Here is a 25,801-nt window from a genome sequence, read left to right as displayed (position 1 = left end):
CATCCAACTACATAAGGTCCATATCTTCTTTAGCCATAAGGCAAGCACAGTACAAAGAGTAGTCATTTTCACAAGTAAAAAGATCTCATCAAAGTCCACACATTTCTCCTGCTTAAAGCCTTTGGCTACCAAACATGCCTTGAACTTTGCCTTAGCATTATCACTTGCAACCTTCAATTTTATAAACCCACCTATATGGCAAAGCGTTCTTGCCCTTTGGCAAAGGAACAAACTTCCAAGTCTAATTCTTCATGGTTAGTTCCCACTTAAGCCTCATCACAAGTCATAGTCTCTTTATAGCAAGATGGCTCCCTACAATCTATCAACATGACATAGTCAACCCTAGGCTGAGATCTGCACAATGGGCTGATTTGGAGTGGGAATTTCAATCTTCACTCTCTTCCTGAGACACCATAAGTCTCTCAAGCTACTACTCAATAGATCTCCCCACTTCCTACTCACTAGCAAGAGATCACTTTGTCAAAATAGTATGACGAAATGGTATACACTCATACCATATCAAGGGAGACAATTGGGTTTGTAGGGAGAAACACAGAGTATACAGCAAACATTGAGAAAAGAAGAAACTCAAAGAAAACAAAGAAGATGATGGCGATGAATGATGAATCATTGAATTATACTGAGCAAATCAAGCTGATACAACAAAGCCAAAGCTCCAAGATGACAGCATTGTCCTAGCAGATCAAGTGTCAGTATCTAGAGGAAACTTGCACTATAGAGGAAACGAAATGCAATCCTCCGGCAATAGCATATCGAAGAAAATGCTGAAGATGAAAGACAATTGTCAAGGGAGCAAACCACTGTCCTTTGAGGCCATCGAAGTTAAGGAAGATACCACCAACTACAAACGCTTACTCCAAAGGATGAAGAAGAACAAGGTGACCTACTAGATGCAAACGCACCCTCAGAAGGGCCAAATGCTACAAAATGCAGCCTGTAGAGACTGTCAAGTGCTTGTCGAAGTTGGCACCGGTGCTAGAAAGATACCATACTGTTAAATGCGACCTGATAGTTGACACCTCATGGACAGGAAGCTCACCAGATAAAGGAGGAGTCACCAGACTGCCAAACACACCACTAATGATGATACCACAGAGAGAGAGACCGACGTCGGAAGAAGAAAAGCCCTCCCAAACTACAAACGCAGCCCAAAAGATGATGCAAAGGGGAAAGAGACTAATGCTTCATGAAGAAGAGCCTCCTAGATTGCAAACGCAGCCCTAAAGATGACGCCAAATATAATGATGGACGCTAAGTGGAAATGGAAGCTGAGCACAAATTGTAATGTCCTCCTACAAGGAGTGAACAGTAGTGGAAAGGATGAAGAGAGGAGAGAAGAATGTGAAGAGAGTGACAGAGTGTTAGAAGGAATGACTGATCAATTGTGGAATGAGGCATCAAATTAGTCTGGGGTGGCGCCCCGAAATGTGGGTACCCTCTCCTTTTTGGGGCTGTCCATATGAAACCCTAATGAAGAAATGCACTAAATAAAGGGTTTCGCAACATACTTACACCTCTTTTTGCACACTTGGTACACTAGCACTTATCCTACATGGCAAAATAATAGGTGACATTGCATCCTCGAAAGTAACCTTTCTTATTTCCACTTCCTTAAGAGCCTACTTATGCATCTTCTTCTCATTGAAGATCACATTATTACTACCAGTAATATTTCAACCTTCTAGATCCCAAAGGCGATAACCTATCTCACCACTCTATCCATAGCCCAAAAAGTTGCAGTTAATGGATTTTGACTTTAACTTACTATACCTTTCCTTTGGTACATGCACTAAGTTCTAACTCAAATCAAGCTTGTTTTCTTAACTGTGAGAACAATCACAAATTATAAAATCAAGTACAATATACTGTCATCTGCATCCCATCATTCATACATGATACCATAGCATGAATTAACTTTGCATGATTACATTCAATGTAGACTGTTAGGGACAAAAGCTTATGAGTCAATTACAAGGCTTGTAGGGCAAAGAGACTTGCTTCAAGAGAGCTTCAAATTGAGTTCCTGATAAGGATAAGTTACCATAGCTAAGAAATAAGAGAAAAAGCTCCTCTCAATTCAACTCAAAACATCTATGAATAATCTACAAACATTGCCCTACCATAGGGACACATAATACTTGTATATTTTGACAAGATGTCTTCTGTAGAGTAAGAAATGAATTAAAAGAACAATGTTATAGCTAATTCTCTAAATATGGCTGAAGATATCAGCCCCAAATCAGCCCAAATATCTTCCAAAATTCACCTCTGATGATAGCATAAACTTCCCCTAACATGATGTCGGTGGAGAGTCCGCCACGGGGGTAAGAGACAGCAGGGTGAAGGTAGATTCAGAGAGAGGAGTAGACGAAAGAGAGGGGTTCAAAGAAATTGAAGACGTAGAAAAATGCTCCCAAAAAAGAATTAGAAAATGTAGAAGAATACTAACAGAGATGAAGCCTGTCAGTTTATTTCACCATTATGAGAAGATAAAACTCTAATAGACAAAAACATGTATAAAATAATACATTTCTCTATGCTGCTCAGATCGTCAATCTGATGCTTCCATTGGCTACAAAAGGGAGGTAACATACCATGACACCTGACCAGAATTCTCCCAGATCACTCTTTCTTCATCTCCTGCTTTGGAGTGTTGTTCATTGCCTGAAAACAGCGATCGCGCGTCGCGCGATTTCGCCAATCTCTCTTTTTACATAAAATCCTCTCAAATTGGCTGAAAGCTACATGCTTTCTTTTACATGCTATCATAATCTAAAAGTTATCTATAGTTTTATGGATTTTTATAAGAGATAATATCTAAAATATCAAAAATGGGCTAAAACTTGTCCAAAAATCTAATATTTTTGAACCATGAACACTAACACTAATGTCTAAAATGGCATTGGCTCTCTAAATCTATAAGGAAGCTGCACTCTAGAGTTTTTCACACGATGTACGCATAGCGGCACGACAACGGTCGCCCTAGTCTCAACCCAAAACCCTTGAGTAAGACTAGCATTAGATAGTATACCCAGCATCCTTTCATTTGTTGTCCTATACATATGCTCTGCAACGCTATTTTAGGTAGGATTACTAGGTGCAATGAGTTCTCTTTTTATCCCATGTGCTTCACCAAAATTTCTAAAGTCATGAGAAACATATTTTTCACAATTATCAATTCTAAGACACTTAAGTCTCTTACCGGACTGATTTTCTACAAGTACCAAAATTTTCTAAAAACAAGACAAAGCCTCATCCTTCCTACCCATAGTAAAAGCCTACATCTTCTTAGTTGTATCATCAATGAATGTGATAAAATAGGATGCCTCTTCCCCTATAAGATGTCCCCTCCCCTGTAGATTTTGTAGACATAGACCCACATATATTACTATGCAATCAGTCAAGCAGCTCACTCCTCCTCTTGTTTTAATTTTTCTTATGGATTAAATGTGTTTACTACTCACAAACAAAAGATCAAGAAAATCAAGAGAAAGCACGTAACCCAAATGAGATAGCATTTCCATTTCTTTTCCAAACATATATCCAAGCATGGATGCCACAAAGATACATTTGGTTGTTTGGACTACAATTAAATTATTTTTGACAGAAGATACATAAAGAGGATAGTGTCACATTTAACTCCATTAGCAACAACAAATGATTCCTTCTGAACTTTCCATAACCAACTTCCAAAAGTAATAGAGTATCCCAAGTCATCCAACTAACCAATAGATATCAAGCTCTTAACAAGCTTGGCATATGGCATACATTTCAAAGAGTAAAGGTACATCCATTTTGAAAGGCACCAACTATGTTAAATATATAGTCATTACCAAGATGGACTGATCCACGCTTGCTATTATCACATGAATAGAACCACTCCTTATACGGAGTCACATGAAAAGATGTGCCAAAATCAAGTATCCAAACTTAAGCCAATTATCAATCTATTGCAACTAGCAGAAGAGTAGAAGTAAAGAGCACTTCACCATCATTATTATGCTCAATCACTAAATTTATTTCTTCAATCCTTACCTTTTCTTTGCCTTCTTTCGTATCAACATCATTATTGCCCTTCTTCTTATCTTTTAGCTCTCATTTCCATTCATAGCAATCCTTATTGATATAATCTATTTTACCACAATGAAAGCATTCAATATATTTCTTGGACTACGTAACCACCTATAGTCCTAGTTCTTGGCTTAATATTGTTTTCTTCCTTTTTCTTTCTAAGCTACTAATGCCTAACCGTTTCTGCCTTGGTCCATGGATTTTCTACGTATCTCTTCAACCAATAAACTGTCCACAATATTGTTAAACTTCAGCTCACCATCTCGAGATGAATTACTGATGGTTGTCCTAAAGGTGCCCCATAATGCAAGCAACAAGCACAACAAAAAGACTTCAAACTTCAACTTTTGAACTACATCTGACTGAATATGATATTGAACTCAGTAAGGTGGGAGGTGATATTAGTACCCTCCTTCATCTATAACTCAAACCACATTTTCATGAGATACATCTTATTAGAGACACTTTCCTTCCCATAAGTATCACATAACTTCTTCCATAAGTCATGTGTTGTAGTCTCATTCACAACTATAAAATACACAGATTCTATCAAGTACAACCTAATAGTGGATTTGACCAATGCATCAAGCTCCAACCAATCCTCTTTAGATATGTCTATTTTTTTTGCATCCACACCTCTAATAAGGTTCAATTACTTCTTCTGAATAAGAAGATCTTGGATCTACTCCTAAAAACTGAAGTACCATTAAACTTCCTAATGTTATACAGTTCCCTATCCATTGCAAACAGTAAAGCCATTTGTGCAAAACAGCAATTAATTGTCAAGTAACTGCAATCAAAAAATCAATAAACTGCACCACGAAACTAGTAGAATTTCTACAGCACCTCCTCAATATAACCATTTGTGCAAAACAGCAATTAACTATCAAGTAACAACAATCAGAAATTCAACAAAGTACACCGTGAAACTGGCAAAATTTCTACAGCACATACTTAGTACAACCTATCTGAGAGAAGATGCAAAATGAACCACTTCCCAATAATAATGCATACATCACTATCCAAATGGTGTGAAAATCATTGTGTATAGTTAAAACATTATATTACTACATCAGCACTTCCAACATAACAACATCTAGCTATTCAAAAGTACATCAATACTACTCTCCCTAAAACCATTGCAGTAGATCAAAGAACAATATTCTTGCTCATTCACAAGCAAATATGCATAGATAGTATTTTAGAGCTATGGTAGTATGCGCAGCTCAAGAATTGCTACAGCATATATATCAAATTCTCTACTCCAGTAATATTTGTTGCATACAATAGTAACCAACAACAAGCTCCGAGACTATGATATTTGCAAACTATAACCAATGTCAAACAACCTACAACCTAAAACTACTTGTTTCTAACAATCTCTCACTCGTTACCAATACCTAAATCTATATGCAGTATGCATACACTGAACGCTATAAGCCATGACCTATTTTGCAAGTTCTGAAAAACCTACTTATACAAAATTGCAAAAAAAAAAAAAAGATGACACAGCCTGCACAACACTTGCCAGGTCAAAAATGAAGCTCGAAACAACCTCAGATTGAAAAACAGAGCAGAATTATCGACCCCTTTGCACATGTCAAACCTTGTCCAAAATGGAGACCGTGAAGATTTCTACTGGGAAGTCCTAGTTGGAAACTCCCATTCACTCTGATACTAGGAGAATGGAGGTTACATAAAGATGGAGAGAGAGAAAGAAAGAGAGAAGACGCTATGCTTGTAGTGCCTCCAATAGCTCTCTTGTAAGCAGCATCTTATTGCTCTATCACTTAGCACATAAAGAGTGAGTTTATACATGTACAGTTAGGGTTAGTGAGTGAGATGGGCCACATTGGCCTTTACCCCAACAGTAGAGATGCTTCCACAACAACTCCTCTGTATGGTGCAAGCAATTTTTTAAGACGTGGATTGTTGTTGTTGCATGCCCAAACAGTAAGGAACTACACAACAGTTTGTTCGAGGGCATAGCAGCAATCATGACACAGCGGCATAGCAGCAATCATGACACAGCAACTAATGGCAGAAAAATACCAGCAAAAAAGTATCAAAGCAGTAGAAGAATCCTCCTCTTGCAGCCTTGACAAAAGTTACAGAACCTCAAAACAACATTAATCAATAAAACATTTCAGGTCACTAAGATTTGGTGTAGAAATGTTGGCATGGTGGTGGACAATTGTAACAAAAAGGGCCAGATATGCAGCACGTGAAGGAACCACAGCTAAGCAAAAAGTGTCAGCAGAAAAATAGCTGTAAAGAGGAACTACTTAATTTACAACAACTTAGAGCTACTGACCAATCAATTCCCAGAAACCTTGCTGTGAACCTGGCCTATTTTTGACACTCTATCAGAGCTTGTGTAAGTCAAAACAGGGGTCTGACAGGGTTGCAAGCCCAACGGTTTGTAAAGAGTTTTTTGTATACATCTTGTACAAAACTTCCATGACAATTGCATTAAACCCCCACTGCGAGTGATATACTGGCAAAACAGTATTGTAAAGTGATGTGCACATTTGTACAAACCTGAGCATACAAGTGAGGCATGCAAGCCCAACAGTTTTTAATAAGGAGTTAGTTGTATACATCATGTATAATAACCTCGATCATCCATGCTAATTGCAGCAAACCCTAAATATAGTTGGAACCTTAAAAAGTTTGCTGCACGAACTATTTTGATGAGCTACAAGGGCAAAAATGTTTCACTAGCAGCCGATCTACCTGAGGAACCCTTAATAATTTATTGCACATGAATGAGGTTGCAATTCGAAGTGTATGATCACATCTACCTCTCTCATGATCATCTGTAAACTCCTCAAGATCCAGTCCGTCATAATGGCTGCTCCCCTCTAACAAATACTGCAACAATTGCTCTCTAGAAAGATGGGGACCTGTGCAAGCCTGTGGCATTTCAACTAATGAAGGTAAATGGAGCACGTGTACATAAAACAAATAGGCTAAGTGCAAGAACAGAAATCAACTTCACACTTGCCTTGTAATATAGTTGTGTATTTCCACGAGTATACTCATGCCTGACATCCCAGGGTAATGGTGGAGCGTCTTTACCGAACATGTTTGCTAGTTAAGAGCCACCATTGTTTCCATTGAATTCACACAAAAAAATTTAAATAACAAATATGAAGTCTACTGAGTTTGCTGGATATAATATCAAGATGTGCAGAGAATGAATCAACCTCACAAAAGTCTTCTATAAGTTCGCTAGTCATAACCTCAACATACAACAGAAGAACCGGCCAGTGAAATAGTTTACTATCATCCAGCCATGGCTTACGTCCGCCTGTGTGTTCTTTGTAAAGAGGTTTACCTAATTTTATGTTTCTGATAGCCAATCCAGCTATTAATTCCTTGTTACAACCACCAAAATAAAAAAGAGTCAGTCCATCCATGAAAGTTGAATGTTCAGAGTTGTGTTAAGGAGGATGAAAAATACCTCAGCCTTTGCAACAGTAGCAGTAGCCTGTTTCTTGCGCTCTGCAGCCTGTACAAGCCTCTTTGTGGCACTGTCTCTTAACTTCATAAGCTCCTGGTTAGTGGGATCTTGTTCCAGTCCAACGGTGCAGAAATGAGCAGCATCGTGTATTAACTCTAAAGAAAGGGCTGCTTTGGCTCCCCGAAAGTATGCCTATGAGAAGAGGTTGACACATATTTGAAACTTTCCTTGACCTTTCCTTTTCTATAAATTGAAATAAGAAAAATAACCCTTCCCCAAACTCATGAATGAAAATTGTTGCCTGAATAAGATAAAGAACAGTCCTTTTCAGTATTCAAAACATCTAACAAGACTGTGCAGGTTTGAGCTCTTATATGCTTGCATGTCTTTACATTCATGTTCCCACAACAGACTCTGCAGGTTTGAGCTCTTATATGATTGCATGTCTTTACGTTCATGTTCCCACAACAGGCTACAACTGGGATATCTAGAATGACTGGATTCTTATCAAAGGAATTCTGAAACATAGTCTTTTGTTCCTTAAAGCAAATTTCTTCCTTCAACTTTGTCCTTACCAGACCACCTGTAAAAATTGTTAAGCCCTGGATTCACATCTAGTCAGAGGAAGCATAAATAAGTTAAGGCATACCAGTGGATCCAAGCATGTACACTTAAATTTTGAGCTTTAATAATAGCTTGTACTGAGCATACCCTTCATCTGTTTAGAGCTTATAAGAAGGGTGGCTTTAGTGTGACGCTAACCATCAGTAGTCCTATTTGCCCTATGTGTGTAGCCTTCAAGCATTTCAGTATTTGAACATTATCATCATGTTGTGTGCTTCTTAATAAACAAGAGTTAAAATTTCACACAATTAGACCTATCAAGTTAACAACAATTAATGCCAAAAAAGAAAATCACACAATAGGACCCAGCTTAAGTAGCTGATCTTTAGTGCAGTGCTTGAATACATTTATTTTACATGTCTCTATAAAAGTGGTTTCCTTTGTGTGCAAGATTTATTGGAGAGACTAATGCAGTAATCATCATTATATTGGCATTATGACATCCAAACCATGCAAGCAAATGTCTATGAAATCATGAATATAGTCTGTAGTATAGTGTTAATAAGTACTTTTGTGAATTTTTCAGGAATACTTTAGATGTGGTTTACAGCAGCTTTTATTAACCTGTGTGAAAACCCACCAAATCCAATAAGATGAATCCACTAAGATGAAGAAGGCTTCTAAAATCCAACTGCTTATGCATTGAAAGAACAGGTTAACAGAGTAAGCAAAGAACCAAGATATATATTTTAATGACCTTAATGTTTGCTTTGTTAAGTTTAATCGCCTCTTGTGCATCCAATAGAGCAAACCTATGGTTGCCAAGAAGTAGATGAGCCTGTGCTCTGTTGGCATATAAAACAGCCATATTGACTCCACCCATACTTTTTTGGTCAATAGCCCTTGTATAACAATCGACTGCATCTTTATAGTGCTTCTTTCCCATTTTAAGGTACTCGTTTCCTTTTTCCTGTAGAACGACAAAAGAAAGTTAAGTCACCAGATGATATGAATCAAAGCCCCATATTTAAGAAAATGTGCAAATTAGATCAATAGGTTAAACATGCAAGGAGCATAATATGCATGCATGCACATCCATCAACACTGTTGTTGGATATAACATATGCAAGCTGGTTGTGAGTAAACAGATAATATGATTTAAGGATTTGACCTTCCAGATATGATTGAAAGTGAGCAACTTTCACCAACCTGAATCAAAACACTCCCAAATCAAGGTTTCTAAGCATCATCAATTCAGTAAGTACTAAGAACACTACACAATTTCTATAACCAAGTCTTTACCCAATAATAGGCCTGTTTGGGACAGACCTCATGTTTGTGTGATTGTGGATGGATAAGCATGCTACTGCTCTTTAGAATCTAGACAAGTCGGTAAACTTGTGAAAAATCAAACCTTAAAATTGCTGGAAGACATTGAAACAAAAGATCCATTTTTGGGAGTGTATAATGTTGAACTAAAAATGCATTATATGCTGATTAGCCATATTCAAGACAACCCCAAAACATGCTTAGTTAATCAAATTACTAAACTTTCATTAAAAGAAATGTGTTCCTAGAGAGTGTTTGTGTCCCATAAACCAAACCCTAATTTGGGAGGACCCAATCATCTATAAATAGACAAGCTTGGTTGCCCACCACTTAGCCTCAATCTCATTTTTGCAGCTTACAAGTGCCTTATTTCTGCTGTCCACACCCTACTCACAGAGGATATATCAGTTCGAGCTACTCCCCACTGCTGTCCATCACCAGGTGCCTGCCATCCAGCCCCTTGCTGCTGTTGGCAACTGGTTTTTAGCTTGTTTGTGCTGCTGTCTAACTGACGACTTCCTATCAAGACCTGTCACGTGTTGCCACATGTCACATCTACTGCATTTGTGCTGTATGACCACTGGAAGGTTGTGTTTCTATTGTTTGCAATATCGCCTCTGCTGTCACATCATCCTAAAGGCTTGTAAAGAAAACTATGGAGTAGCTGCTAGGGTTTGCACTAAGGAAACACAGAGTGTACAACCACAACAAAAACACAACGATACAAACACCCTAAAAGAAAAACTCAAAACTCTAACACAAAAACAAACACATGCAGAACGAGAGAGAAGGAATACAACTCTAAAGTGAATGAAAAATGTAAATGAATGAAGAGTGTACACAGTGCCCAAGGACAAAGCAGTGGTGTTAGAGAGTGATGCCCACCAAAGATGAATCCCAAGTACTATAACCACCAGTCGGAGATAAGAGAGTGCTGAATAATGAAGGGTAGCAAACTAGCCACCAAAATACAACAATCCAAGGTTGAAATCTAATAAACACAATGGTCTACCACCAAAGAAGGTTGACCGCTGATCACCCAAGGCAGAGAACTATCAAGCAACACTAAGAAAGGTGTTTGCTAATGTAGGCAGCCCGTTGGACAGTAAAAACACAGGTACTGCAGCAATCGCCTAGTGGGAGAGATGACAGCAGGCTATCACTTGGCACCAAATGCTGAAAAGGCAAGCTGATCAAGTGCTATGATGACACAACAAATGGAGACCTCCAAACAACAGGGCGATGGCTGGAAATAGGCCGTCTTGGGCTAGATAGTGATGGATTGCAATCGATGATGGCTGGACAGTAGATGGTAGGTGGCTGATAGTTGAAATCTGCATTGTAGAGTGAGAAACTGGCACAAAAGATGAAGATTAAATGGGGGGAACCTATCTATTTATAGATGTGGATGGACCCTCCCAAATTAGGGTTTCAATGAAACTCTCTCGAACCAAGCACCGTTTTTGTGTTTTTCATTGAATAAACATATTGTGGTGCTATTTAAGAGGCTAATCAACATGTAATGCATTTCTTAGCTCAACACCCCCTCTCAAGCCCAAAACAAGGCTAGAGAGGAATGCCAACCAAAGTTTGCCCAAGGCATCCCACCCCAAAGCAACCAAGGTATCAATCAAAGGATGCATGGTAGCTGCCCAAGACCTACCAAGACTACAGAGGCGATGGTTATCTTACCAAGGGAGTCCAAGTAGTCACCCCAGAGAGGATAGAGCATCGGATAAAGGGTGCACGTGTCATGAGGACATGTATTTTTGAAACCTCACTTAACATCTGGATTAATTTTTAATCAAATAATTAAGTAAATGTTGCACATGTAAGGTGCAACAGGGATTAAAGTAAATTTACGAGCTCGGGACCCGAAGGAATCATGGGATGTCAAAGGCAAAAGTTGCTATAAGTTATGCCGCACAGGTACTTGGTGGTATCTGGTGCCAGTGGTTGGCCTAGGTCATTCATTTGGCCATGCGTGTTAGTTGGTGGTACTAGAGAAGTGGCATTTAATGGTACCTAACGCCAATCTGATGCTCAAAAGACACTCGGGAATGGAAGTTGCCTAGCCAATTTAATTATTGGCTACTCGGATTATTTTTCAAGATACCAAAATAATTATTAGATTAATTTTCAATATTTAAAGGCTGAAAATTAATATTTAATTATGAAAAATGCTGGAAAAACCATTTGAGAAGGCTGCCACTTGTCAAAAATGCCCATGCAAGATTGAAAAATGTCTTTAGAGGCCAAAGAGAGGCATTTCTATAAATTCAGCCTGCAAAAAAGAGGAAGGGGAGGCTGCTGGTCTAATTTGCAACTATTGGAGGACCTTCTGAGAGGCAGGCAAAGGCAGAAAAAGACCAATCAATAACAAGAGACAACATTCACAGGCTGTTGAGGCACGGTAGCAACAGTAAATGACTAATTTTCTTCAGTTCTCTACCTCTACATGCTGTTGTGGCAGGGCAGCAGCTGCACTTGACTGATTTTCAGTCATTCTTCGCAACAAAACTCTGAATTTTCTCTCTCTACAGCTTTCTCTCTTATCTCCCAACCATTTCACAGCCTTGCTCCGAAGATCCCAACATCTGGACCCTTGGAGACTGAGAAATTGCAAATTTCTCTACTGTAAACCCTAATTTACAGCAGAAATTAGGGTTTAGCAACAGCCTTGGGAAACATGCCCAAAAATTGAAAGCTCCAAGACTTGGATTTAACAAGGCTAAAGCTGTTTTTAGCTTGTTCAAGTGGAGGGACTAGCAAATAATTAAATTTGGGGCATTTTCCATCTCCATCAAAGTGGGTGAAGGCCAATTCATTGCCCGAATCAAGGGGCAAATCAGATTAAAGACTTACTGGTGATTCATCACAGCAAGGGGAGTTGGAATACCGAAAGGGATTGGAAAAATCCCATTGTACATCAACTTCTTCTTCAATAAAGCCAAAGAAATACCGAAAGGGTCACCAATTTTGGGGCCAATCGGGTGTACATTGTCAAAGATTAGTAGATAAATTTGTATTTTCAGATTTGCTTTTATTGTTTACTTCTGTAATTAAGTTGTAATTAGGGATTTACCACTCTATCCGATAAGGAAGACTGGTTTCATGGTTCCATTGCCGGGATCACCACTCAATCCCTTGATTTGGTGGGCTTGAGGCAGGTGATTGCAAGCCAAAGCTTTGTGCTAGTGCTGATTTTTACTCTTAGCTAAGAAATTACAGCAATATATATTTATCTGGTGAGATGGACTCAAGCAGTGATAATGCCTCTCAATATGAACGTTCACATGGGAATGAAGGAAATGCAATGCCTGATCTTGGACAAGGCTCAAACCATGGACAGCAAGCTGAAAATGTTGCTGTTGGGCAAGATGCACAGTCTTCTGAGCATAAGGAGGCTCATGACCAGCAAAGTGAAGAGAAATTTGATGACCAATTCAAGAATCGGATGAGGACAACAGCAAATCTCTTTGCTAAATTGGCAAAAGATCCTCAATTTACCCAATTTTTGAATGCTCCAAAGAAGGACAACAAAGGTAAGAAGAAGAAGACGTCTTCTACACCTTTAGGATAGCAAGATGCATCGAAGATAATGCCAAACCCTTCATTTGAAGCTCCCAAATATGCTAATGAAATAAAACAGTCGGTACCTACAGGGCAAGGAATGCAAATGCAAGGCCATCGCGAAAGTGCCAATCCAATGGATTTTGGACAGCTAGGCGTGCATGCTATGATGGGGCAACCAGTATATTTTGGTGGAAGCACGATTTTGCATGCTATGGTTGGACAAGAACCGCATACGGAAATGTATGGCACAAGTCCCTATGGTATGCAGCAACCAATGCATGGAATGCGAGGCCCCAATGTATTCGGGTATGGCTGGAAATATGGAAAACCCTATGTATAGCAGCATTGGCTTGATGCCTGGGGCACAAAGTAGCATGTTTGGTACTGCAACTACACCCCCAAATGCTTATGGGGCTCAAGGAATGAATGTTGGTCATGCAAATGCTCTGTTTGGCGTTGGTTTTGATGTAAATTCAGCAAATATACACTTTTTGCAGCAGCCAATGTATGACAACTTCATACCCAAAGGGGTAGCAAAAGACCATGATGAGGGTGGAAAAGAAGTGAAGTTTGAGTCCTTCAGCAGTGTACAAGATAGGCTGAAAGCTTTTGACTTTCATTCAGCAGTTTAATGCAGCCTATTCAGGGGGGAACTTCACAAAGTCCTCAAAGATTCGAAAGGCAATCACTTTCTTGAAAGGGAATACATTACAGTGGTGGTGCACTCTTTTGATGCAAGGTAGAGCACCGTCAACGTGGGTACAATTCAAGCAAATGTTTGCATCGAATTGGTTGACAAGTACCTTTGAGGTGGACATCATGACAGCTTGGAATAAGCTCGATGCTAAGAAATGTAAGAATTTAGAGCAAGTGGAAAAACATGTTTTTGGACTGCCCAAAGGAATCAAAGATTTTTGCATTAAATCCACCGTGTCTAGCATGTCTCAACTTATAGAGGCTGCTGCTACAGCCGATACTTTGCTGCGCGGGAAGGATTCGGGCTTCCTAGAGAGTGTGGAGAAGCCGAATAAAAAGTTGTTTAAAGTTGAGAAAAGAGGCAGATCTGAAAATCAGCTTGGAAAGAGACCAAAACAACAAAGAAAGAACTCAAAAACATTGGCACAACATAGGAATTGATGGCTGCAAATAAATGTTTTATTTGTGAATAAGAGGGGCACATTGCAAGGGACTATCCCAATAGGCAGTAAGCTGGAAAATCAGAAAATCAGGGAGATTCTAAAGGAAAGAAGCCCAAAACGTCAATTGGATTGGTGCCCGATGTTGTTAGTGATCAACCAAATGATGATGCTAGTGAGTTGTGCAAAAACACGGGGAAAAATTAGGGATCAGCATGCATTGATTTTCTTTGATAATGGTACACGAGCCAACTTCATCTCTATTGACATGACCATCCGTCTAGGCATCAGAGAGGATGAGATGGGACCCATAGGGGAAGTTGGAATGGCATGTAAAGGCCATGCACAACCTGTCACTTCGCTCATTGGAAAGCTTCGGTTGCATATACAAGGATATGTGGACAGCAAAGAGTTCTTCATTGCTCCACTTGAGGGTTGTGATGTATTGCTTGGTATGCCATGGTGTCACCGTATGCATGCAATGATTGATTCTTGTGCAAAAAAGATCACAATTCAGCATAAGGGAACGGTACTTACACTTGATGTAAAGATGAAAGGTGAATTTGTCCCTGTTGTATCTGCAGCTACCATTTCTAAAGTAATGAAAAATCATATCTCAACGTACTTGGTTTTTACTAGGATAAAGATGATAGTGAGAATGTTGGAAACATGTCTAAGTTAGAGAAGGATCGCATGTCATTTCTGAAAATGTATACCGATTGCTTCTCTCAATCACTTCCAAGGCAACTATTGCCTGAAAGGCCAGAAGATCATGGCATAGATCTTATCCTTGGAAGTAGCCCACCTAATAAGCCACCCTACAAAGTCAATGCAGCCCAACAGGAGAAGATTATGACTCAAGTAAATGAGCTCTTAGAAAAAGAGTTGATTCAGCCCAGCTCATCTCCTTTTTGTTCTCCAGTGCTTTTGGTGCAAAAAAAGGACGGTTCATGGCGTATGTGCATTGATTATCGTGCTCTCAACAAGATCACAATAAAGAATCGCTTTCCGATTCCTCGGATCGATGATGTTATGGATAGATTGCAAGGGGCAACCATATTTAGCCGTATAGATTTGAAAAGTGCGTATCGTCAAATACGCATTAGACCAAAAGGTATGCCTAAGACAGCTTTTAGGACATATTTTGGATTATATGAGTTTTTTGTTATGCCTTTTGGACTTACAAACGCTCCTGTCACTTTTAATCACATGATGGATCGTATCTTCACGTCACATAGAGGATTTGTGGACACTTTCTTTGATGACATGATTGTCTATTCAAAGAACAAGGTGGAGCATAGAAAACACTTGGATATTGTGTTCAATGAATTGCGTGACCATAGGCTGGTTATCAATGACAAGAAAAGTAAATTCTTCTTGCATGAAATCCACTTTTTGGGGCATATTGTATCGGTTGATGGTATTCGCATGGACCCTGCAAAGGTTGAAGCAATACGATCATGGCCACCATGAGAAATGTGCATGAGATGCGTAACTTCTTGGATTTGTGTTCTTACTACTAGAAGTATATACACGGGTTTACTAAAATTGCATCTCCATTGCATGCCTTGCAGAAGAAGGATGTGCCATTAGATGAACAACAGTGGAAATTTCAACATTTGAAAAGTTGAAGAAAAATATGACTTCAGATCTTGTGCTTGTGTTGTCCGATCTAAGGAAGTCATTCATAGTTCAATGTGATGCATGTGGTAACAGCATTGGGACTGTTCTTATGCACGACAACCGAGTTGTGGCTTATGAGAGCTGAATTCTTCACGGTGCAAAAAAGAATTTGCAGGTCTATGAGAAAGAGCTCTTGGTTGTAATTCATGCACTGTCAACGTGGAAACATTATTTGTTGGGGGCTGATTTTACAGTGCAGACAAACTATCAAACTTTGAGGTATTTTCTAACGCAGACAAAGTTGTCAAAGAAGCATATGTAATGGAAAATTTTTCTCTCTATGTTCCATTTTTTATTGTACATTTTGATGGTAAAAAGAATGTTGTGGCTAATGCACTGTCATGGAAGCCACAAATTTAAGCCATCAGCATGGTTTCACACTGAGTTGGATGCCATGAAAGAACAATATGTTACTGATTTGGACTTTGCTAATGTTTATGATCGGCTTTGCAATGGCCAAAGGCATGAACACTTTGTGCTAAGAGATGGATTTTTGATTATGCATGGACAACTATGTGTCACAAAGCAGTTAAGGCCTAGAGTTATCACTGAAAGTCATGTTCCTCCGTATGCAGGACACAAAGATATTGATGCCATGGTCAAGGCAATGGAGCATTTCTTTTATTGGCTAGCTTTGAGGCATGATGTAGAACAATTTGTTAAGACATACATCGTATGCCAGAAGATAAAGCATGATAGGCAAAAGATGCCGGGTTTATTGCATCCCTTGCCTATTCCAGATAGACCTTAGCAGAGCATTGCAATGGACTTTACTTTTTAGCTTCCTAAGACACCTACAGGGAATAATGGGATATGGACTATCATTTGCAGGTTAAGCAAACAAGCCCATTTCATTCTGGTGAGGAAGAAAATAAAGACTAATCATATGGCACAATTGTTTTCGCAGCACATCTTTAAGTATCATGGTATGCCAGGGTCAATCATTAGTGATCGAGACCCCCTGAATGACCAGTTTATTTTGGAAGGGCTTGTTTGAGAATCTAGGTACCATGCTGAAATTCTCATCATCCTTCCATCCGCAGACAGATGATCAGTTTGAGGAAGCAAATTCCACAGTGTTAGATCTTTTGAGGTGCTATGTTTCAAACCACAAGACACAGTGGAAAGAGCATTGGTTGAGTTTACCTACAACAACACAGTGAATAGTTCTACGAGCAAAGCTCCATTTGAGGTGGTTGAGGGTGGCAAGAAGGTACCACCTATTCTGCACACTAAGGATAAGATCTTTGAGGCTGATCGTTATGTGGAAAACTTAGATGTAGCCTATGCAAAGATAAAATATGCACTTCACAGATTGCAAGAAAAGTAAAAGAGGCAACTGATCGACCTAGACATGCTTTGCAATTTGCAAAGGGTGATTATGTATTGCTGCATTTTGAAAAGGCAAGGCTGAAAAAGATGAAAGAAATAGAAAGATTGTATCCGAAGTTGAGTATGAGATACTATGGGCACTTCGAGGTATTGGAGAAGATTAACGATGTAGCATATCGACTGAAATTACCTCCACATTGGCAGATACACAATGCCTTTCATATCAGTTTGTTGAGGCCTTTTCATGGTGATGTGCCGAAGGATATGTTTACTGAAATTCAGCCTGAGATTGAGGAACTAGATGATATTTTGGTACATGAGCTGATTTGGCACATAAGGAAAGAAAGGTCCATCCTCAGTTGTTGCAACTTTACCTAGATGCCTTTCAGTTAGAGCTGACTTTAGTTTGGGCTCCGTCAAGTTCAGCAGAGCAAGGGTCCGGAGTATTGCCTAATGCTCAAGGGAAAGGTAGCACTTCCCCTCCTCTAGTTATGGACAGCTATCGTATTTAGTGGATTTTGGATGTATTCAACATGCATCCAAGGCATTGCGTTGACAGTATGTTCTGTAGTGATGGGTCCGGCACAAAGATCGAGATAGTAAGTGCTCCTTAGGCGCGGAGAGACAAAGAGAGTGAGAGAGAGCAAAGCAAAGAGTGTGCACGTTTTCAGGTACAATGACGAGAGTGTCCCTTTAGGTTTTTAGATAGATATATATGTGTAAGTACAAGTGCTAAGGATGTGTTCACACCCGAGTACATTTAAAGGCACGAGGGCCTTTATTCCCAACAATCTCTCACCTAAAGGCAATGTGCCTTAAGAGGAGAAAAGAAACAAGTAAGTCTAGGTATGTACAAAGCTTCATACATATATCTATCCAACTCCCATCATTTGTCGACAATGAGCAAACAGCTCTGCTAGAAGACCCTTCGTACGAAGGTCTACAGGATTATCATCTGTATGCACTTTGACAAGCTCAATGCTCTTGCTGTCAAGTACATCTCTAATGAAGTGGTACTTCACCTATATGTGCTTTGTCTTTGTATGAAAGACAGGATTCCATGCTAGCATGATAGCACTCTGACTATCACAATGGAGAACAGGTAACTCTGTGATGCCAAGCTCTCCCACCAGACATGAAAGCCATAAAAGCCTCCTTCATGCCTTAGTAGCAGCCACATACTCTACCTCTCTAGTAGACAATGCAACACACTTTTGTAGCCTGGAGATCCAAGAGACTGCTCCTCCTGTAAAAGTAAACACATACCCAGAAGTGGACTTTCTGCAGTCTGCATGACCAACATAGTCTGTATCTGTAAAGCCAACGACAGATGCCTTCTGCTTTCCAAAGCAGATGCACAACTCCTTTGTGCCTTTGAGGTATCTCATAATACCTTTCGCTGCATCCCAATGCTTCTTGCCAGGGGTTGCCATATATCTGCTAACCACTCCCACTGCAAAGGCAATGTCAGGACGTGTAGCAAAACCAAAGCATACATTAAACTGCCAACAACTGAAGCATATGGTATCTTGGCCATTTCAGCCTTCTCATCATTAGATGTAGGGCTGTCCTCTTCTGAGTTTCACATATGGAGGCAATGGAACCCCAATTGTTTTCCTTCCCTCCATGTTGAAACACTGCAAAACCTTGGAGATATACTCCTGCTGAGATAGATAGAGTAAGCCTTTTGATCTATCTCTGAGTATTCGCATGCCAAGAATGTGATTTGCATCACCAAGACCCTTCATGTCAAAGCTGCCATGAAGACTTTGCTTCAGTGAATCCAAGGCATGAGTATCCCTGCCAGCAATTAACATGTCATCAACGTACATAACCAATATAATTAGGCTGTCATCTGCTGCCCCTGCTTAGTATACAAGCAGTGATCCACTTGACTTCTATGAAAACCTTGAGATTGCATGAATGTATCAAACTTATGATACCATTCTCTTGGTGCTTGTTTCAGCCCATACAAACTCCTTTTGAGTTTACATACCATCTTTTCATTCCCTTTTTCCACAAACCCTTCAAGTTGCTGCATATATATGTCTTCATGTAGATCACCATGTAAAAACGCAGTCTTTACATCCATCTGTATGAGCTCCATATCTTCACCTGCAACCAAGCCCAAAATGGTTCTCAATGTAATCATCTTGACTACAGGAGAGAAAATCTCATGAAAGTCAATTCCATGCTCCTGCTTGTACCCCTTTGCACCCAATCTTGCTTTGTACTTTGGTGAGAAACCAAAAGTGACCATCTTGTAAACCCATTTGCATGGAAGTGTTTTCTACCCTTTAGGCAACTGCACCAAGTTTCAAGTGCCATTTTTCTCAAGAGATTCCATTTCTGACAACATGGCTTTATACAATTTCTTACTGTCCTGTCTGTCCATTGCTTCCTTCAAGCAAGATGATTCACCACAGTCTGTCCACATGACATAATTAGCCACATTGTTTGCACCATGAACAAATCTGTCAGGTTGTCTAGTAGCCCTAGACGATCTCCTAACCCAATAATCATTGTTTGCTGGTTGTTGAGCATTTTCAGCTTGCTGTCCTGGTATTTCAGCCTCCAAATCAGCATTAACAACTTGTTGTCCTGGCTATTCCTGCACATGTAGTGGCTCATTATCATGGGCAATAGCTGGCTGATCATTTCCACCATTATTTCCTGCATTTACAAGTTCATTTACAGCAGGCACTTGCTGCTGTACAGCGGGCACATTTTGTTGTCCAAAAGGTATTTCTTCCCGAAATACAACCCTACGGACCTCCTCAGTCTTTTCGGGTTGTTTATGCATGCGATCTTCCCAGAAGATAACATCATTGCTACGTACTACTTTCCTTTTCTCGGGATTCCACAATCTATACCCCATTTCACCCTCGTTACCATATCCTAGGAAAATGCATTTACAAGACTTTGGCTTAAGTTTGCTGCGTTTTTCTTTACGAATGTGCACAAAAGCCTCGCAGTCAAAACACTTTCAAATGAGCATATAAAGGTGGCTTGCCCGACCACGCTTCTTGGGGAACTCCACCCCCCCCCCCCCCCCAAAGACCTATTTGGTGACCGATTAATCAAGTGTACGGCTGTCATAACAGTCTCTTCCCAAAAAAATGGGGTAATGCAGCATGAGACAGCATCATATGGACCTTATCCTGTATGGTCTGATTCATACGCTTTGCAACTCCATTTTGGGGTGGATTATGAGGGGCAGTGAGCTCCCTCTTTATCCCTTTGCTGTCACAAAATGCCTGAAAGGCCTTGGCTACATATTCCCCACCATTGTCAGAGCGAAGACACTTAAGTGTCTTATCTGTCTGATTTTCAGCCAATGCCAATAATTTTTTAAACTTGTTAAGCACTTCATCCTTGCTACGAATAGGATAAACCCATACCTTTCGTGTAGCATCATTGACAAAGGTGACAAAATATTTCTTTTCCCCTAAAGATAATCCTGGCATCTGACATACATCTGAGTGTACTAACTCTAGAGGAGAAAATTTCAACGAAAGAGACTTTTTATGAGACGTCTGTGCATGTTTACCATAAATACAATGATCACAATGCTCCAAATCAACATAACGAAAACAAGGCAAGTAACCCAAACGAGAAAGCACTTTCATTCCTATTTGACTCATGTGTCCCAATCGGCCATGCCACAAAGAAACGCTTGGGTGCTCGGTCACGGCAACAACATGGTCACACACACTAAATACATGAAATGGATACAAAGTATCATTCTTGCAACCTTTGGCAATAACCCTAGATCCCTTACAGATCTTCCATTTTCCATCACCAAAGGTGGTATGAAAACCATCATCATCCACCTGCCCTATGCTAATCAAGCTCTTCTTGAGCTGAGATACATGCTGTATATGCTGAAGTGTGAAGACAGAGCCATGTTGAAACTGCAACTGCACACTGCCAATACCCGCAATGTCACATGCATAGTTGTCCCCAAGATGGGCAACACAATGTTGGCCCCCTGTATAGGCAAAGAACTACTCACGATGAGGGGTGATATGAAAGAAAGCACCTGAATCGAGAATCCATATACGCATGTCATCATCTGTATCTGCAAGTAAAGCATATGCACCAAAGTGTGAAGAGACAGAGTACGTCACTTCCACTATCACTGTCATGAGTGACTACATTCACCTCTTCAATTTTTACACTGCTCTTCTTAGGCTGACTGTCCTTTTTCTCTTCCTTGCTATCATCTGTCTTCTTGCCCTTTCCTTTCTCTTTCTTCCATTTGTAGCAATCACGTTTAAAGTGACTCTTCTTGCCACAATGATGGCATTCAACATCTTTGCCACGTGATTAAAGCACTGGAAGACTTACTGGATGCATTGTTCTGCCGACTCATTTGTTCCATGAGTAAAGCACTCTCTACATCAACATACAAAAGGATCACATTAAAATAACTCATAGCAGTCCTAGAGTGCCAAGCAAGAAAGTAGCCTTAAATTCCTCATCAATCATGAACTTCAAGGCAACCAGCTACCTGAAAATGGAGTTAAACTCGCTCAAGTAAGTAGACATTGATGTACCCTCTTTCATACACAAATCCATAAGCTTTTTCAGCCAACACACTTTGCTCGCAACACTCTTCTGTGCATACAGTTCTTCCAGTCGAGTCCATATAGCATATGCAGAATCCAAACCTTCAATGTTAAACAGCAAGGCATCAAAAATCGATAGCTCGATGGTTGAGCTGCAAGCTCATTTAACTCATCCCAATCGTCATGTTCCATATCTGCGGGCTTTGCCCCTTGTGTTTTGATCGGCTTTGCCTGCTTCTTTTGCAACAGGATATTGTAGCACTACTTTTGCCAAACTGCAAAGTTATGTGCTCCTTCAAGCTTCTTTATGTGCATGAGATTACTACTGTCACTACTGCCAGCCATGATTTTCTGCCCAAATGTGACCAAAAAATCAGCAAATGCAGGCCCAAACTATCATCCAAGTGACCAAGGTACAAACAAGTATCAACCAGCAATAAATGACCACGTAGAAGCACAGATTTCAGATCTGTAATTAAATTTTCAGAAGCACCAAACCATGTGCTGCAGCATTCCACAACTGATTACAGCTGTTCCAAGGGCATATACATCACATTACATGAGAAATCCCAAAATTTTAGTTGCAATTTCTGTTGTACATGTACCCACGGGCATAAAATTTGACACGTATGGTCAACCACACATCTGCATTTTCTCTGCCATGCATAGAACAGGCCAATTTTGCCAAAATAGAGCAATTTCAGCAAAACCCCCAAATTTTACCAAGTGTTGATGTCCAAATTGCATGGAATTGAACCTGCATTTACATAAAATGATCAAATGTTGCACAGATTTTGCCCAAACTGCAAAAGCCCCAAATTGCACGGGGTCCAATGTGCATCAATGTCGAGAAATTGGGTAAATTTCAGCCCAATTTGTGCATGTACATGAAAAGCCCAAAATGTCGGGGACAAAATGTCACAAATTCTTGCAATTTCTAAGACAAATATAATTGTTGCATCTTACTCGCACCAAATCTGGACAAATCCCCAAATTTTCCAAGTCCTGCGTGCACTAATTTCAATGAAATTGAAAGAATTTCACTAAAAATGTGAAAGACCCCAAAATTCCTAGGAAAATGTGCACCGACTTCACAATTTCTGAGTCAGATTGTCCAATTCTGCATTGAGATCCCCAAATTCGAGAAAAGCCCCAAATTTCTGGGCCTAAACCTGCAAAGATTAGCACACTGTGCTTGCATGCGCGAACACTCGGAGGAGAGGAGGTTAAAGAAAACTCAAAATTTTGAAAAAGAAAAAAAAAAAGAAGGATTGCAGATCAATGGCCATTCAGGTCCATGACCTATCGCCGGTCACATGTCAGCTGCTGCCCATCACACGCTATCCGCTGCCTGCCGTGACCTATCACGTCACATCGCTTGTGCTGCCCATTGGTCCCACCATGGACCCCACTGCTGTCCAAGGCAAAATCATTCGACTCAGGAGATGGCTGCCTGCTGACTGACTCACGCCATCAACAGTCTACTTTCTACCGACAGTGCCTGCAATTGTTGACTGTCCTCACTGCATGCGACTACCCATGATGCCTGCAGCTATCGTCTGTCCTCACTGCCTGCAACTGTTGCCTACCAGCGCGACTGCCGCTCGTAACTGACTGCCTACTGACGCTCGTCAAGTCCACCTGGGACTGTAACACCTGAGTTGTCTCTTGCCCGCACTGATACCAATTTGTAGTGACAGGTCCGGCACGAAGATTGAGATAGCAAGTGTCCCTTAGCTGCGGAGAGGCAGAGAGAGTGAGAGAGAGCAGAGCAGAGAGTGCATATTTTTAGGTACAATGACGAGTGTACCTTTAGGTTTTTAGATAGATATATATGTGTAAGTACAAGTGCTAAGGGTGTGTTCACACCCGAGCACATTTAAAGGCACGAGAGCCTTTATTCTCAACATGTTTGCCATGAGATCACTACTTGGTGTACTAGTCACTGTGAGATGTATGCAGATGAGTATGAGTTTCACCCGAGCACTAGAACTATACTTTTGCATCAGCTTATGATCAATTTAGCATGAATTTTGCCTCAATTTTGAGACAAAATTATCAATTTCAGCTCAGTTCTTAATCAACTTGAGAACCGTTTATGGTTACTTTTTAGATCAGTTGTGCATCAGTTTTTGCACTAATTGCTGGTCAATTTTTGCAATGAGTTTGTGATCAGTTTGGAGTCACATTTGCAACAGTCTGTGATCAATCCTCATATCAGCAGGTGATCAATTATGATCAAATTATGCTCAAATTTCAATGGTTTACATCTAGTTCCATGGACAACAACATATGTTATGATGCCATTGATGTTTTCACCATGGTTTATGCTTGATTATGCTATGCTATGGGTTGGTTTTGCCAGATGAGTTGAGCTCATAAGAAATGGCAAGAGTGGTAGTACTCAAATAAGATCGATAGGGTGGATAAGGTGGGGAAATGGAGTACACTTGGGATTGAGTCCCAAAGTGTGCCTACCATGCATGTGAGAAGTGTGCAAAGTGGATCTGAATGTGGGCATGAGCTGACTAGGCATAAGCAAAAACGCACATACTGCAATAGTCGCTTGGTGGGAGGGATGGCAACAACCTGTCACATGACACAATATGCTGAAAACGCAAGCCGATCAGGTGCTATGATGGCCCAGCAAATGGAGACATCCAAACAACAAGGCAATGGCTAGAAACAAGCCGCCTAGGGCTGATATTGATGGGCTACAATTGGTGATGGCTAGACAACAAATGGTAGGTGGCTAATGGCTGAAATCTGCACAGTAGAGTGAGAAACCTACACAAAAAAAATGACGACTGAATGGAGTCAGCCTGTCTATTTATAGATGTGGATGGACCCTCCCAATTTAGGGTTTCACTAAAACTCTCTCGAATCGCACACCATTTTTGTGTTTTTCATTAAATAAGCATGTTTTGGGGTTGTTTAAGAGACTAGTCAACATGTAATGCATATCTTAGCTCAACAAGGCTATTTTGTTGATCAGTTGTCTTGACTACCAACCACGTCATCAACAATTACTTTCGTTTGTTGTTTTTTGTAATATTTGTCTGTCTATCTCATTGATGGCCATCACAAAGCTGTGTTTACTGCTGCCAAACATTCTCGGAGCCTGCCTCCTATGTTTCAATATCCATCAGAGTACAGCACACTCTTCAGCTCATTCTCTCTGCCCCGGTCTCCAAAAGACCGGAATTCAACATTTAATATTCACCTTGCATAGTGTGTATGCTACATTGAGCATTGTATTTATTCATTATTCAATTTTTTTCATCTTCTATGTTCATTGTCTCAATATTATCCTAACCCTAACTATATTCTTTTATCAATCTATACATTTGTCATATGATTGTGTTTATATTCTGTAGTCAAGCATTTCTTAACACAGTATCAAAGCTAGGTACTCATTGAAGAAATCTAGGCCCTTGATTAGAAAGCCGGTCTTTAGAAATAGGAACAACAAAGGAAAGATGGCATGGAACAATCTCCAAGGCAACCTTTGCTAAAAACAGAGCAAGAGTGGGTCCCACACTCTACCCCAACACGAATGGAGATACTTCTAACTACACTAGAAAAACAAGACCTTATCCTATTTCAGATGAGGAGCTAAAGTTGATCATTGCTCACAAAGGAAAGAAAATAGAAGAGCTTAACAAAAGAATTACACTGCGAGAACACCTACTCAATGAAGGTATCTATGATTCTTTCTCATCACATATTACACATAAATTTGATGACATTACAAGGCCGTCGAGACTTCCATCATAGATAAGTACCCTTGTTCAAAAAAAAGATCCAGAGTATGTCTCTACAAGGCTGTCGAGACCTCCATTATGGAAGGGTCTCCCTATTGAAGAAAAAAATCCAGTGTATGTCCCTTCCTTTCAAACTCTTCCTACTACTCTAGTGCAAGGTACACAAATTCCTCTTTTTGTTCCTTCTTCCTCTTTTACTTCTACTCCTTTGCAACATTTTGGTAAAGAGCATGAAGAAGATAGAGTTTAGTATGTTGATCATGGAAAAGTTTCCCTTGAAAATTAATT

At 40.0% G+C, this 25,801-nt stretch overlaps 1 protein-coding gene across 1 annotated transcript in view; it reads right to left on the bottom strand.

Moving 5' to 3' along the window:
* TPR2 (Tetratricopeptide repeat (TPR)-like superfamily protein) overlaps positions 1 to 25,801 on the bottom strand; it is a 61,588-nt gene that overhangs the window by 21,217 nt on the left and 14,570 nt on the right. Inside the window, exons 2-6 of the mRNA XM_087690012.1 lie at positions 8,880 to 9,092; positions 7,559 to 7,750; positions 7,272 to 7,472; positions 7,100 to 7,180; positions 6,897 to 7,008 (exon numbers count right to left, since the gene is read on the bottom strand). Coding sequence (XP_087546138.1) covers positions 6,897 to 7,008; positions 7,100 to 7,180; positions 7,272 to 7,472; positions 7,559 to 7,750; positions 8,880 to 9,092 — 799 coding nt within the window. The remainder of the gene's footprint in view (positions 1 to 6,896; positions 7,009 to 7,099; positions 7,181 to 7,271; positions 7,473 to 7,558; positions 7,751 to 8,879; positions 9,093 to 25,801) is intronic.

This window comes from Lygodium microphyllum, chromosome 12 (genome assembly GCF_053477565.2).
Source record: "Lygodium microphyllum isolate KBCC chromosome 12, Lygodium_microphyllum_v1.1.10, whole genome shotgun sequence".
Lineage (NCBI taxonomy): Eukaryota > Viridiplantae > Streptophyta > Polypodiopsida > Schizaeales > Lygodiaceae > Lygodium > Lygodium microphyllum.
The sequence above is the reverse complement of the archived record's forward strand: the minus strand, read 5'-3'. Positions and strand labels throughout refer to the sequence as shown.